The sequence below is a fragment of the Carcharodon carcharias genome, chromosome 7 (assembly GCF_017639515.1).
Source record: "Carcharodon carcharias isolate sCarCar2 chromosome 7, sCarCar2.pri, whole genome shotgun sequence".
NCBI classification, from domain to species: Eukaryota; Metazoa; Chordata; class Chondrichthyes; order Lamniformes; family Lamnidae; genus Carcharodon; species Carcharodon carcharias.
This window is the reverse complement of record NC_054473.1, coordinates 13911664-13927099: the sequence shown is the minus strand read 5'-3', so window position 1 is coordinate 13927099 and position 15436 is coordinate 13911664. Positions and strand designations below refer to the sequence as shown.

Genomic DNA, 15436 nt, shown 5'->3' with positions numbered 1-15436 from the left:
TATTCAGCATTTAAGAAGGATAGGCAGAAAAGAAAAAAGAGGTTGGGTAGCATTATTAGTAAGGGATGAGATCAGTCCATTAGTAAGAGAGGATCTTAGATCAAAGGATCAAGATGCTGAATCAGTTTGGGTGGAGTTCAGAAACAGCAAGGGGCAGCAAACATTGGTAGGAGTCGTTAATAGTCCATCAAACTGCAGTGCTAATGTAGTGGGCGTGGTATAAATCTGGGAATTAGAAATGCCTGTAACATGGATAATATAGTATTAATGGACAACTTCAATTTACACAGACTGGGTTAACCAAATCAGCACTAATGCTCTGGAGGAATAATTCCTGGAGTGTGTACGACATGGATTTCTGGAGCAGTACAGCCAACTAGGGATTGGGCTATTTTGGATTTAGTGTTGTGTAATGAGAAAAGGCTAATTAATAATCTTGCTGTAAAGGAGCCTTTGGGAAATAATAATCATAATATGATACAATTTTGATTAAGTTTGAATGTGGTAAAGGATAGTTCATTCTGAAACTAGGGTCTTAAATCTGAAGAAAGGAAATTATGAAAGCATGAGGGCAAGTTGGCTATGGTGGATTGGAAAAATACACCGAGATTTTACTGTACACAGGCAATGGCTAATATTTAAAGAAATACTATACATTCTACAACAGATATGCATTCCTCTAAGGCAGAAACACCCAAAGGGAAAGGTAAATCAACCGTGTTAACAAAATAATTGCCTTAGATCAAAGGAAGAGGCTAATAAGGATGCCAGAAAAAGTGGTAAGTCTGAGGATTGGGAGCAATTTAGAACCCAGCAAAGGAAGACCAAGAAGCTGATTAAAAAAGGGAAAAGAGAGCATCAATGCAAACTAGTGAGGAACATAAAGACAGGCTATAATAACTTCTTTAGGTATGTGAAAAGGAAAAAGATTAGCTTGGACAAATGTGGGCCCATTACAGGTGGGGACAGGAGAATTTATATTGGAGATCAGGGAAATGGCAGAGAATCTAAACAGTTACTTTGCGATTGTCTTCATGGAAGAAGATACATAAAATCTCCCAGAAATACTAGGCAACTATGGATCTTGTGAAACTGAGGAATTAAAAGAAATTAGTATTAGTAAAGAGGCAGTGCTTAAAAAGTTAACTGGACTGAAGCTTGATAAATCCTCTGGACCAGATGAACTTTATCCCAGAGTGTTGAAGGAGATGGCTGGAGAGACAGTGGATGCATTGATGGTTATGTTCAAAATTCTAAAGAATTTGTAAAGATTCCTGCAGAATGGAAAGTAGCAAATATAACCCCACTATTTAAGAAGAGAGGGAGAGGGAGAATGGAGAACTATAGACCTGTTAGTTTGATATCAGTAATAGGGAAAGTGTTAGAATCTGTTATAAAGGATGTGATAACTGGACTCTTAGAAAAGAATAGTAAAATTGGGTAGAGTCAACATGGATTTATGAAATGGAAATCATGTTTGACAGGTTTTTTTGAGGATATTACTTGTGGATGTGGTGCCTTTTGGATTTTCAAAAGACTTTTGATAAGGTCCCACACAGGAGGTTAGTAAATAAAATTAGAGTGCATGGGGTTGGGGGAAATATACTAGCATGGAATGAGAATTGGTTAACTGACAGAAAACAGAGTGCATGAATCAGTGGATCATTCTCAGGGTGGCAGTGGGGTACCGTAAGGATCTGTGCTAGGTCCACAGTTGTTCACAATCTCTATAAATGATTTGGAGGTGGGGACCAATTGTAATATTTCCAAATTTGCTGATGACACCAAATTGGGTGGGAAGGTGAGTCAGGAGGAAGAAGCAAGGAGACTTCAAGAGGATTTGGACAGGTTAAGTGAATGGGCAAGAACATGTCAGATGGAATATAATGTCAACAAGTGTGAATTTATTCACTTTGTAGAAAAAAAATAGAAAGGCAGAATATTTCTTAAATAGTGAGAGAATTAGAAGTGCAGTGTCCAAAGGGGCCTAGGTGTCCTTGTTCATGAATCATTAAAAGTTAGCATGCAGGTGCAGCAAGCAATTAGGAAGGCAAATGGTATGTTGGCCTTCATCACAAAGGGATTTGAGTGCAGGAGTAAAGATATCTTCCTGCAGTTTTATAGAGTCTTGCTGAGGCCTCACCTGGAGTATTGTGTACAGTTATGGTCCTCTTATCCAAGGAGGGATATACTTGCCATAGAGGGAGTACAATGGAGGTTTACCACATTAATCCTTGGGATGGCAGGATTGTCTTGCAAGGACAGTCTGAGGAGACTGGGTGTACTGGGTCTGTATTCCCTAGAGTTTTGAAGAATGAGAGGCAGCCATTCTGAAACTTACAAAATTCTCACAGGGCCTGACAGGGTGGATGTAGTTAAGACATTTCCCCTGACTGGTGAGTCTAAATCCAGGGGACACAATCTCAGAGCAAGGGATAGGCCATTTAAGAGTGAGATGAGAAGGAATTTCTTCACTCAGAGGGTGGTGAATCTTTGGAATTCTCTACCCCAGAGGGCTGCGGTATCTCAATCATTGAGTATGTTCAAGACAGAAATCGATAGATTTCTGGAGACGAGTGACATCAAGGGATATGGTGATAGCGCAGGAAAAATGGTGTTGAGGTAGATGTTCAGCCATGATCGAACTGAATAATGAAGCAGGCTCGACAGGCTGAATAGCCTATTCCTGTTCCTCTGTTCAGAGGGAAGTCTGTAACCTGATCTCAAAATAGCCCCTTCTATCCCATTCTCCATGGCTAAAGGAAACACATCAGTTTTGCATCCAAGTAGAAGGGTCAGCCAGCTATCTCTGATCACCACTGCCTTTCATCACTAGAACAAAAGGGACAGGTTCCAGCACAACATTTTACAGCCTGATATTGACAGCACCTTTCTTGGCCTTAGGGTCTTCTTATTGTTGACTTAGAAACAGCTGTCACTGTCCTCAGGTTTTAACGTCCACCATCTCCATCTCAATAAAGTAATTTAACTCTCCCTTCGATCTTTGTTAAACAATTAAAATTCACAGGCTTATTGTCAGGCAGACCCCAGGTTAAGATGCATGACCCCTTTCATTTACCCAAAATTTAAAGATACAGTCTCAAACTATGACATTCTTACATACCAAAAGATATAATCCTAAAACATAGCAGGGTCATAGCATGCAGGTGCAGCAGGGAATCTTTAATTTCTCCTGATCCTATAGCATCCTCCATCAGCTGAACCCTTCATGGCCAGACTGTCACCAGACACAGATGCTAATGAGATTGGGGGGGGTGGTGGTGAACCAGCTGCACCTCAAAAAGGTGCTGAGAGCACACAGAGAGAATGACAAAACCCTGTGCCACTGGCCCAGGACATTCTGACAGCAATAATAAGACCCACCGAGGTGCAGGTATGACTGATGTGTCCAGTGACTGCAAAGGCACACATCAGTGTGCTGGGAAGGTTGCACAAAGAACAGGATGAGGCCCTGGACCAACACACCTGCCTTCATCTTGTGCAGGAGCCAAGGTTTCACTTCAGACTGACATGAGCACTGCTCATCATAACAAGGAGCCACAGACAGGGTGACATTTTTGGGAGTTTACTTACAATAATCAACATTATGTACAAGCGATTAACATCCTTGCCCACACGGTGAAAATACATCATCTTAACCTTCCTAACCCTGCCGCCATGTCTTGGTGCTCCCCCAACATCCACAGCAGAGGTGAAGACAGCCTGTTTGACTGCAATGCCCTGTGATGACCTTGACGGGCGTCCACTGGAGGCCCAAGACCTGCAGGGCCCCGGCCTGCTTTCAGGGTCCTGCTGTGTGGCAGTGGTACCTTCCTTGGCCTGTGGAGCTGGAGCCGCTAGGGTCACAGGAAAAGGGGATTCGGGTGGGCCGAATACTCCCGGAATTACCTGGGTAGATGGCCCTGGGGTGTGCACCTCTGATCCTCCTATGGGTGCCCAGGGACCCCTGGCTGACTCCTTCAGGAAAAGGGGAAACTGGAGCGAGATCGAGCTGCCCCACACCCCTCTCTCATTGACGCTACTGGAAGCCAACCACAGCATCAGTGACGGGGCTCAGCCCATACAGCAGTGCAGGACCAACGTCCTGGACCAAAGTCTCCATGGCCGGCTGCCATCCTATCAGTATTGACCATGGTGCACTGGCATGCCAACGCACCATCACCTCAGACTGAAGGCGGACTGACGCCTCAATCGTGCTTTGCAATCTGAGGAGTGCAGCAGACATTCCTTCCTGATGTCCCTGAGCTTGCCTTTTCAGCTTCACTGAAGTATGACCAAGTCCAGAGATGACCAGTCATCTGACAGCAGATATCTAGCCTCCAGCAGTCCTCCGAATGCTGGAAAACTGGGAAGTCCCTGGTGCAACCTGCTGTGGATCAGACAGTGCGATGTGCTCACCAGATTGTGACCCCGAGGCTAGGTCCCACCGAGGTGTATCTGTCTCTCTGCGCTGGTGGGAGGTGTCTTCGGCACTTTAGCCAAGAACCTGACTTGTGGACCCCCTTGGCTGCTTCCCAGGTGTGCCTGCAAAAGCAAGGAGATATATTAGTGCATGGCAGGGGACTGCAGAACAGGGGATCTGACTCACAACATGGTTATCTGATGGATGTTGCACTGCCGGATCCTCATTTGGTTGAGCACGGCCGACCTCACCGTCAGCACAGGAATGGTCCAAATCATTGCCGGCTGGATAATTCTATTTTCAAAGTCTGTGAGGACCTTAAAGTCAGGCATTCCTCCACCAGTCTGCAACCTCTGCCTTTTGTTGTGTGCTAGCTTGTCCTGCATGAATACAGATGGAGGGAGTTTATGCAGGACATCTGCCAAGCCAGATAATAAGGATACCTGGCAGGTGTGGGCAGTGAGTGGTGCCATGGACGGGATGAGGACACGATCTGCAGGGCAGACGAAGGTGTGTGAGAGAGTGAGTGTCCCCTGAACTGGCAGTGAATGAGGTCCCTGTGGATGTGTGATGGGCTTGCAAGGGTGTCAGTTGAGAGTGAAGAGACGAGTGACTTAGCCTGGTGGAACGGAGGAGATCATTCATCCTCTTTTGCAGGGCATTGGCACTGACCACCGCTGCCGCCATCTCCCATGATGACCTTGCTTGCTGGTCTTTGCCAAAAGCGGGGGTAGAGGACTACGCGGTGGGCTTCCACTGCGTTCACTAGGTACTCAAAGGGAAGTGTCGTTAAGTTTGGAAGCAGCATGTTTCCTCCTTTTGACAGCCATCAGTTCCCAGCGGCTTCCTATCCCTTTAAGAATGCTTGACCTGTGCAGGGGCAGCCTCTAAATTTGGCATCCTAAAGGGTTTTACCGAAGACCTGAGATGATGACGGGTTGGGCAAATCAAAGGCCGCCCCGCTAATGATCCAGCGTGTTTCCCGGGAATGCGTTATTAATGAAGTGGGATGTGCCAGGAAGGGGATGATATGACACGAAAAGCCGCCATTGTAGTTGGCGGGAAAACATCCTTTTTCCCGCCCGCTATTGCAATTAGTGCCAACCTGGGACAATTCCGCTCTTAAGAGTATGACAGGGAAGGCGTTACAGGAAGTAAATGCAACAATAGGAAAGGCACATGATACACAAGACATATAACATATTACGGAAATATAGGTCTCCAGCACACGTATCTCCCTTCTCATGGTCTCATTACCTACAACATTCTTTCCCTCAGCAAATTCAGATTTAATTCAAGAATTTGAGCATTTCCAACAATACTTAGTGTCTTACATGTAAAGCTGACAGATAATCCTGTCCCAGAAAATACGATCCTAACTACCTGCTGTTCACCAATTCACACAGAGCCCACAAACATTCAGGCAAAAATCTGCCAGATTGTATTGATAACTTGTCATTGTTCAACAACCAACTGGCTGTCCTAATATTTAATTTCAAAAACTGTTTTCAACAGATGCAATATATCTATTTCATACCAGTTTCAGCATGGTTTCCTTAAGTCACAATTAAAACGGGTGGTGCAAATTGACTTAGCAGGACAGTCCAACCAAGCACCAATACACGGTGTCACAGAATTAGGAAGGCACAGATTCAGTTCTTCGCTCCACAGAGTTCTAAATCTCAGCACTATCACCAGGTGAGGATGGTTATCAGAGGCAAGCCTCTTCCTGCAATCAAGTTTGCAGATCATTCACTTCCCAGGCACATCATTATCACCACTGAAAAACACGACTATATAAGTTTGTGGGGTAAGATTTGATCTTGTCCTTGCTATAAAGACTTTTAAGCAGTGTTTTAAATTTATATTCCAAAGTTCACTTTTTAGAATTACAAGAATTGGAGGATGAAGGAAGTGTGACAACGGCTTCTTTTTTAAAAACCGCGCTTCTCAGCCAGTGAAATTAACATTATATGCCATGAACCACATACAAGATGCCTAATCCCTAATCACCATTAAAAAATGCAGGAGGGAAAAAAAAAACAAGTTAGCACACGTCAGACCAAATCTCCCTTTGATGTGCAATTGGATTTGTGGAAACTATGATATGTTGGAAATGATAGTGCATTTGTCATAAAACTGAAAATCTTGAACCTACACAAACTTCCTGTTTCTGGTACTTGTAAGTCAACCTCTTCCCAATTTGGCAACAACCCCTCCATCCCATCATTATCAATTCCCACACTTAAATTCACATGTTTTTGATTCTGTCATGTTGTATGAACAACCTCCCGCCTATGGTGGCGCTAAAGCACCTCAGTTATGCACATCTCAACTTTTGTAAATTTCCACCATGTGGCATGCACAGGAAAACAAACTGAAAAGTGATTTGAGTTATTTGAGTATTCATTGCACAGATTTAAGATAACTGACAAAAGCACCTAAAGGGAGATGATGAGAAACATTTTTTTTCAAAAATCAGTGAGTTGATATGATCTGGAATACATTCCCTGAAAGGATGATGGAAGCAGATTCAATAGTAACTTTCAAAAGGGAATTGAATATATAATTGGAAAGGAAAATTTAGCAGGGTTATTGGGAAAGAAACAGGGGGAAATGGAACCAATTGGATTGCTATTTAAAAGAGCCAGTACAGGCACAACGGGCCAAATGGCTTGCTTTTGTGCCATACGATTCTAATTCATTCAATAATTGACATGGGGGCAGTAGAAAAACGATTAAGTGCAAAACAATGGGTAAGGGTTTCATTTTTCCGACGCTCTGAGGAGTGCAAAAGAAATTTTAAAAATTTACAGTTGCTTCTTTTTAAAAATAACATGAAGGATATGCAAATTAGGCACTTCACAGAACAAGTGTATGGAAAGCAAGACATTGAGGCAGGAAAGGAGAAATTAAAAAGCTTGAACAAATGGCCAGTTTTGGAGGAAAAGTTGGAGAGGTTAGGCAGGGAATCCTAGAGCATGTGATCGGGAAGGCTGAAAGATCATCACAATAGGGAGATAAATCAGAGGGACAGAACATTTAGGGGGAAATATGAGACTAGAGGAGGCTGCATAGAGGTAGTTTAGATGAAGGAATGTAGCTGGGGAGAATTTTAATTTTCAAGCACTGCCGCACAGGGAACCAATGTACATCAGCATTATGTGAGCATCACAATGTGGCAAAGGGGTATTTGGAGCAGAGTTTTAATGAGATATACTTCTCTCCTTGTTTCCACTTTATGAAGACAAAACGATCATTAATAATGGCTGCCGACAGCAAGTATCAGGGCAACTGTTGGAATGCCAACTAACTGCATTACTGTTGTTCCAATTTGTCCTCCGCTTTTTCCATCTCAAGCTGTTTTTGGTTTCACCCAACCATGCCTAGCACTCCATTAGACCATGGTAACAAAGAGTCAGTTCTCGGAGAGGACGTTGAAGCTCCCCATTACAACCTGCCTTATAAATAACTCATCACTATCCATTATTCCCCACATACACTGATTAATTGTAAAACAACTGTCAAATTCATGGCATAATGAATGATATATGGCCATGGATATAAAAGTGTTACATTCACCCATGAGTTATTACTGTAAATTATTAACCCATGGCTAATGAGGTACTCAACATAAACATAATCCTATACTGTCAAGGCAGACTCTATGCAAATTCTTTTCATTAGTGCCTGCTTTTCCAAATGGCTAAGTCGAACTGACAAGTGAAAGGAGGTACTTGATAATGAGAAGCATTGTTTGTGAAACGTCACAAGTAACAGGTAACAGTGACCTCAGAGCTGCTAAAATACAGGAAAATAATCTGCACAGGTAGATTACTCGGGGGGAGTAATTTTTGAGGCTCTTTTGCCATTTTACACAGTAAAGACCTAGACATAAAGCCATTTGGGGGTATATATTCTGAGCAAAAGTTGGCTAAAAAGTGATAATTTTTCAGGGCAGCCATCACTGACTGTTGAATGTATTGGCCAATGAGCAGTCTTTAAAGTGTGGCATTGGCAGTTGTTTGCACAGTTCACAAAACATGGCCAGTTGATTTGTACCAAGGTGCTCGACAAACTCTTTTGATCGCTACTAGACATCCACTCCCTCCACTGCCAGGTTGCACTATCTACAATCCACATGATGCACTACAGAAAATCTCCAAGACTACTTCTTTCAGCATCGCCGAAACTCACAACCTTCATCAAGTAGAAGGGCAAGGGAAGCAGATGTATGAGAACACTACCACCTCCAAGTTTCCTTCCCAGTCACACACTATCCTGACTTGGGAATATGTTGCCTTCCTTCACCACCGCGGGGCCAAAACGTTAGAACTCCCACCCTAATAGCACTGTGGAGTACCTTTACCACACAGACTGCAGTGGTTTAGGAAGGTGGCTCACCACCACCTTCTTAAGGGGAATGAGGGATGGGCAATAAATGCTGGCCTTGCAAGCGATGCCCATAAATCAGGATTAAGTTTTTTTTAAGAAGTGTATTGTCAGCATTTTCTGTTTTAATTTTAAGACAAAATTTTATTTAAAACGACTTCAACCAAAAAACATAAATGCAAAGCAGCAGCGGAACTGGATGATGGAGAATTAGGTGACTGGAAATGAGTTGCGACACTTATCCAATTGTGCAGATCTGATTATGTCAGGATCTGTGGCTGATAGTCAAACCTCTCAGACTGGATTTCTACCTTAATCTCACCACCAAGCTGGCTACTTATTACCATACTGCAGAGTTTCTGTTGATTTTTCTCTTCGAAAAATTGCACAGCAGGTGCACTGATTGTAGCTGGAAGTGGCCTTGGACAATTGATTAGGGTCACAGAGATCATCATGACACAGTAACAGGTGATACATGGCATTAGCTGATCTGAATTCAAATAGCAAAACCAAGGTTTTCCTTTCAACTTGAACAAAGCCAAGTTTACTAGGGACACGCCATCAATCAAGGTGCCTCTCATGGAAAAAAATGGATGCGACTGTAGACTACCAGGTAACATCCCAGAATTTGACATTCAATCATCATAGAGCAGTGGCCATAGCTCTAAGGATTGGGTCAAAATCCCTGAAATACTAGTGTAAATCCAGAATCCTATGTAATAAGTTCTGGACAGGATTTACTCAGTCCTTAAGAATTAGTGGCCCAGTGCTATATGCAATACAACTTTGCATATATACACTTTTTTAAATATAAAGAAGCTTTGCAAGTTATCTGCGAAGATTTATCCATTCTCTCCCGAGTACTACCTGTGGCACTCTGCATTATACCTTCCCAAACATTCTACATTGATATGTCATGACAATACTGCACCAGATTTAATTTATAAACATTGTGGCATAAAATATGCTACAAGATTAAAACTTATCATAATAATTGCGGTATCATGGTCTTCACTGATGCAAAATTATTTGAATGGAATTGGTCAAAACAAAAAATTGCACTGCTGAATTATTTTTAATTTGCTTTAGATTCCTTTATTAATACATCTGCATTTTATCAAAAAAAAGTGATTAAATTATTTTGCTGAAAATAAAACATTGATTTGTTCTAATATATTTAAGGGTGCACTGTTGTTGTGTTGACTGCATCCTGAGTCACCAGTTTTGTTTTGCATTTTCTTCCCTCCTCTCACTGATCGCACATACTAACAAGGCCCATGATTATGCGACTGAGTGGACAATCTTATGGTGGGAAGCACCAGACCAGAGATCTTGCCTTCACCTGAAATCCACACAGGATAAAGGGTTTATTCGGTGACCATCAGAAGTGGAAACCAGGGCTGATTTTTCCCCCATCCCAGCTCCACTGCCTGGCACAGCGATGCTGCCAACAATTGTAGCGCACCCCCAAAACCTGAGATCAGCTAGCTTAGCATTAACCAGGATTCAAATCTGCAACCCTTTTGCTACAAGTGGATTCATACTAAAATAAAGCACGCTCATTAAACCATCAGGAAGTCCTTTGACAGTTTGTATACAGGAGGAAGTCAAAAGACAATTACATAATCATGCTATTCATCATATCTAACACAAAAACCATTCTATTGAGCTTTTAAAAAAATCAATGCACAAAGCCATCTTATGGCGCAATGGGCAAATATACCAGATGGTGTGATGGTCAGGAAAGTTCTGGATTTAATCCCCGCTCTGTGATGCATTAGCCAATTGTAGTCAGGATGGTAGAACTAGGGAGGGGTACTGGCTGCCAAACTTCCCACTTTTCGCATCAGAGCAAGGCCTTCTATAGTTAAGGAGTCCACCGATACCGTATGGGTTGGTCACTTGGATGGAAAAGGCATGGGCCTGGAACCATACTCCAGTATAAATCATTGCTTGCATGGGAGGGGAAACTGGAGAAAGGGCGAACAGAAGCAGACATCATGATTCTGAAGTAGGCTATTCCTCCAATTACATTTGTTTAGGTCCCAGAATTATGACAGACTATCCCATCATTCAGCCAGCCAAGGCCAGCACCAAGTGACAAATCTCTTGCTTTCCCACTCAAGCAGACGGCCACTTAATCTATGCTCCAGTTATGGATCTGAATATCATGCATTTGACATAGAGGTGGGAAAGAATCAGTTGAAAGCAGTCACGCGTTCCTTCCGCAAGGGGACAGGCTCCAGAAACAGTATGTGCAACTCCATTTTAATCAACAGGCCGAATATCCCATCCAGCACTTGGCTATGGCCTTAGTTAGATAAACAAAGGGACCTTAAAGATCAGCCCTTTGGAGCACTTTTTCATTGAAGTATTACAGTTTGCAGAACAAATTCACTTAAAAAGAGTCCAGACATTAATTTAAAAAAACCAACACCTGTACTGAGTTTAAATGTAATCACATGAATATACATATATAAACAGATACATGATTTTATCTGTTTTCTTTCCTCTCTGTTACTGGAAAAGACAATGAAAAGAACTTGCATGGATTAGCTTCACGCTGGCAAAAAGGTACGTCAAAGCACGTCACAGAGACACTGGGGGGGGGGGTGGAGAAATGATGATGTGCCAAAAGAGGATATATTAAAATGGGTTAATCAAAAGCACGCTCAGAGAAATAGGTTTTAAAGGGTTTTATGAGGAGGCAAGGGAGTTATGGAGAGAGAATTCCAGAGCACAGTACCTAAGCAGCTGAAGGCACACCTGTTAATGGTAGGGTGAAGGGAGTAGATGATACACAACCAGAGGGAATTTTTGGGGTGAGGAGAAGGAGGTGAATTGCAACACAGGGAAGGTTACAAAGAATGGGATGGGCGAGGCCTTGGAGGGATTTTAAACAAGGGTAAGAATTTTAAAATTATGCAAAGGCGAGGGGGCGGGGAGCAGGAATCAATGTTAGCCAGCAAGGATAGGGGAGTGATGGGACAAACCAGCCATTGTGCCAGAAGAGTATATTTAATTAATGGATATATAAGCAGGTGTACAAGCTGTTTTCACAATATTTTATTTATGAATCAATGATTCAAAATTATTTCTCATCTGCTTTTTAATTTTAATCCCAGATTCTCCAAGTATTAACGATGATTCCTGCTACTCTTATATATTTTAACAGGAGCTTAAAACTTAGGAAATATTTATATAGATAAAAAAATCACTCTACATCACTGATAATAATAGGAACAGAAATGATGTAATTTTGGTTTACTGAAGAGTTGACTGTGCACCGAGTCTCTCAAATATTTGGTTAACTTCAGCTGCATTTCTATAAATACTCCTAATTTCAATATATCATTCAAAGTCAATTTAGAAACACCTTCATAAAATGAAAGGATAATGCCAGAAACACTCACCAGATCAGACAGCGTGTGGCTCTTTTGTTTTGGTTCCCTGTCCCAATAATAATTTTAAACTTTACAATTTAATTCTGAAAGGCTAAATGGTTACAAGGTTTATGCAGCAAATCAACAGTTAATGATTGGCCGCTTCAGATGAGCAGGGTTTAAGAATATTTACAAATCACATATATTTGCAAAGAACTCTTTTTTGCAACATCCTTGGTTGCCTTCTCCAAACCAGACACTATGCATGACAGCAGCCACCTAGTCAACAAGCCATTCAAATCCCATCTCCTCCACCTACTCACATTAAATATTAATACAAAGGGGGTGGCAATTTTAATTACTGACAAGGACTCACCTTCAATCCAGTCCCCAGGACAATCACATCATACACATCATCCATAGTTGTTGTTATTTACCGTGCCAATGTTTATTTATTGTTTAAATAAAAATGCTGCTTATTGTGGAGAAGGTGAGCTAAGCCTCTCCCTAATGACAGGTTGGAGCTGATCACCACAGACCGTGACACACCCCCGCCCCCTCTCTCTCTCTCTCAGACGCTGTGCCAGTCCGCCTTCAGGCAATAGTGCACCCTCTTTCAAAACAATAAAGAAAGCTGCAACGTCCTGACGGCTCCGAGCAAAGAGCGCTGCCTCGCCATACGGGCTTGAGAGTTGGGTAAAGGCGATCAAAGGGCGAAGATCGACACGACGTCGGGGTCGCCCCGGGATACCTTCCTCCCCGCCCCCTCCCTCCATCAGTGCAGTGGTTAAAGTAGTGCCAAGCGGTCCTCTCATCAACGGCCGAAAGGCGGCTGGCATCCCACACTGCGCGTGCGCAGGCCCGCCGGCCCTCTGGGAACTGTAGTCCAGCCAGGAAGACTGAGGCCACTGGGTCGTTGCCCCCGCAATGCGGCATGGGAGATGTAGTTCCAAGGGCGCTGTAATTCCCAATCCCCTGTTTGAAAGCTCTCATTAATAGTATTACAATAATAAGACCAGGCCCGGTGTAAATACAGGAGGCTTAGGAAGCCTGGTGACTCTTATTATAGAGTCAGAGAGTTTTACAGCACAGAAAGAGGCCCTTTGGCCCATCATGTCTGTGCCAGTCATTAAGCATTTTTCTACTCCAATCCCATTTTCCAGCACTTGACCCGTAGCTTTGTATGCTATGGCGTTTCATGAGTTCATTGAAATACTAAATGTTGTGAGGGTTCCGGCCTCTACCACCCCCTTAGACAGTGAGTTCCAGGTACCCTCCTCCCCCCCACCCTCTGAGTGAATTTTTTTTTCCTGAAATCCCCTCTAAACCTCCTGCCCCTTACCTCAAATCAATGCTTCTGGTTATTGACCCCTCCACTACAGGGAAAAGTTTATTCCTATCTACCCTATCTATGCCCCTCATAATTTTGTACACCTCAATCAGGCCCCCCCACCCCCCTCAGCCTTCTCTGCTCTAAGGAAAACAACGCCAGCCTCTGAAGTCCCTCTTCAGAGCTGAAACGTTCCAGCCCAGGCAACATCCTGGTGAATCTTCTCTGCACCCTCACTAATTGTGAGAAGGAAAAGGAAGGAAAAAATAATATGACCATGACTCCCTGTATCTTATTGCAGTGAAAACAGAAAGTGCTGGAAAATCTCCGGAGTCCTGGAAGCAGCTGTAGAGAGAGAAACAGTTAACATTTCAAGTCCAATATGACTCTTCTTCATATTGGACTCAAAGCGCTATCTCTGTTTCTCTGGCCACAGATGCTGCCAGACCTGCTGAGTTTTTCCAGCATTTTCGGTTTTTATTTCAGATCGCCAGCGTCTGCAGTTTTTTGCTTGTATTAAAGTTCTCACATCCTATTTTCACATCCATCAATGGCCTCGCCTCTCTCAAGCTCAGTAATCCCCTCCAGGGAACCCCCTGAGATATCTATGCCCTTCCAATTCTGACCTCTTGGGCATCACAGGTTTAAATGGTTCCTCCACTCCTGGCTATGTTTTGAGATTAGGTCCCTAAGTTCTGGAATTCCTTCACTAAACACCTCCACCTCCCTACTTCTCTCTCCTTTAAGACGTTGCTTAAACCTACTGTAGAGTAATAGGTTAATGAATATGTTAATGAGACCATAATTATATTGGTGATGTAACTGTGACATCTGCAATCAGATGACCGAGAGGGTCCAAGAGAGCTAGAAGCAGAACATGCTGTCTCCTGAATGCCATGTGCTTATTATGATTCTTTGTAAATAGTGTAAATAAATAGTTTTAACAAAGCTATACCGACTTTCTCAAGTCACTCGTAGCCTAGTGGGGGGGCCATAGGTTATGATGTCCTGGGTTGGCAAAGCATCAAAAATTCCTCAGCATCATACAATGAGGTTACAGGGGCCTTCGATAAGCACTTTAGCCCTACGATGAAGGTGGCAGTGGAGGCCACGAGATCTGACCAGAAGAGCCAGTGCTTATCCACTGATTCCTTGTTCAACGATTCAAATCAATTCCCTTGTAACTGCAGTTATGCAGCCACCAAACCTAGCTTTCTCAGTGGCCGCCTTGTGGTCAGCAGGCTGGACGACACGAGGTTGGGTCTTTCACAATCCATAAACAACTCAACTTAGACCTCCAGGTGGAATTACACCTCCTGACTCAGGGGGTAACGTGGGGAGATTTCGAGGCTCGATCTTGCAGGTAGGCCCACAGTTGGGAGCATCACCTACTGAAAAGCCCACGAAAAGGCCTGCCAAAACTGCCAAAAGGGGCAGGAGGGATCCTCCCACCTATTTCAAGATGTGCCAGACAGCACCGATGCAGAACTTGCCCAGCAGGGGGGAGCCAAATGCTTTTGCTGCAGCAGGACTACCTCAAGTCACTAGTAGCGGAGGGTAACCCCCTTACCAAAACCCCAACCTCTTTGACCAAACTTTTGGAGATCTGCCTCAAGATTGCATTATGTGCCTCAGTGTTAAATTTTGCTGTATAACGTGCCTGTGATATGCTTGGGACTTTTGATTATCTTAAAGGTGCTTTATAAATACAAGTTCTTGTATTAACCTGTGTATTTAATTCCTGAATACTAGACACAGGGTGGAATCATCACAGGTTTGCGCTAAGTGTGGTAGCGACTTTTCACCCGCTGGCCGCAATGGCGGCTTCATAATGTCCCAAACCCGCCGCATTCCCGGGAAACATGCCGTTTCCGTGGTGTGCGTGCTCTCAACCACCCATCATGCCAT

General features: G+C 43.3%; 1 protein-coding gene across 2 annotated transcripts in view; it reads right to left on the bottom strand.

The window, feature by feature from the left end:
• LOC121280373 (rab GDP dissociation inhibitor alpha) overlaps positions 1-12770 on the bottom strand; it is a 58124-nt gene extending 45354 nt beyond the window's left edge. The window contains exons 1-2 of one of the 2 annotated variants that reach the window (XM_041192316.1): positions 12229-12362; positions 4420-4545 (exon numbers count right to left, since the gene is read on the bottom strand). Coding sequence is in view for 1 of the 2 variants with exons in the window: in XM_041192315.1 (XP_041048249.1) it covers positions 12575-12619 (45 nt within the window). In the remaining variant the exon portion in view is untranslated. Of the gene's footprint in view, positions 1-4419; positions 4546-12228; positions 12363-12574 lie in introns of those variants that run through there. The other variant, XM_041192315.1, reaches the window with a different exon arrangement.
• Between the last annotated feature and the right edge of the window lie 2666 nt (positions 12771-15436).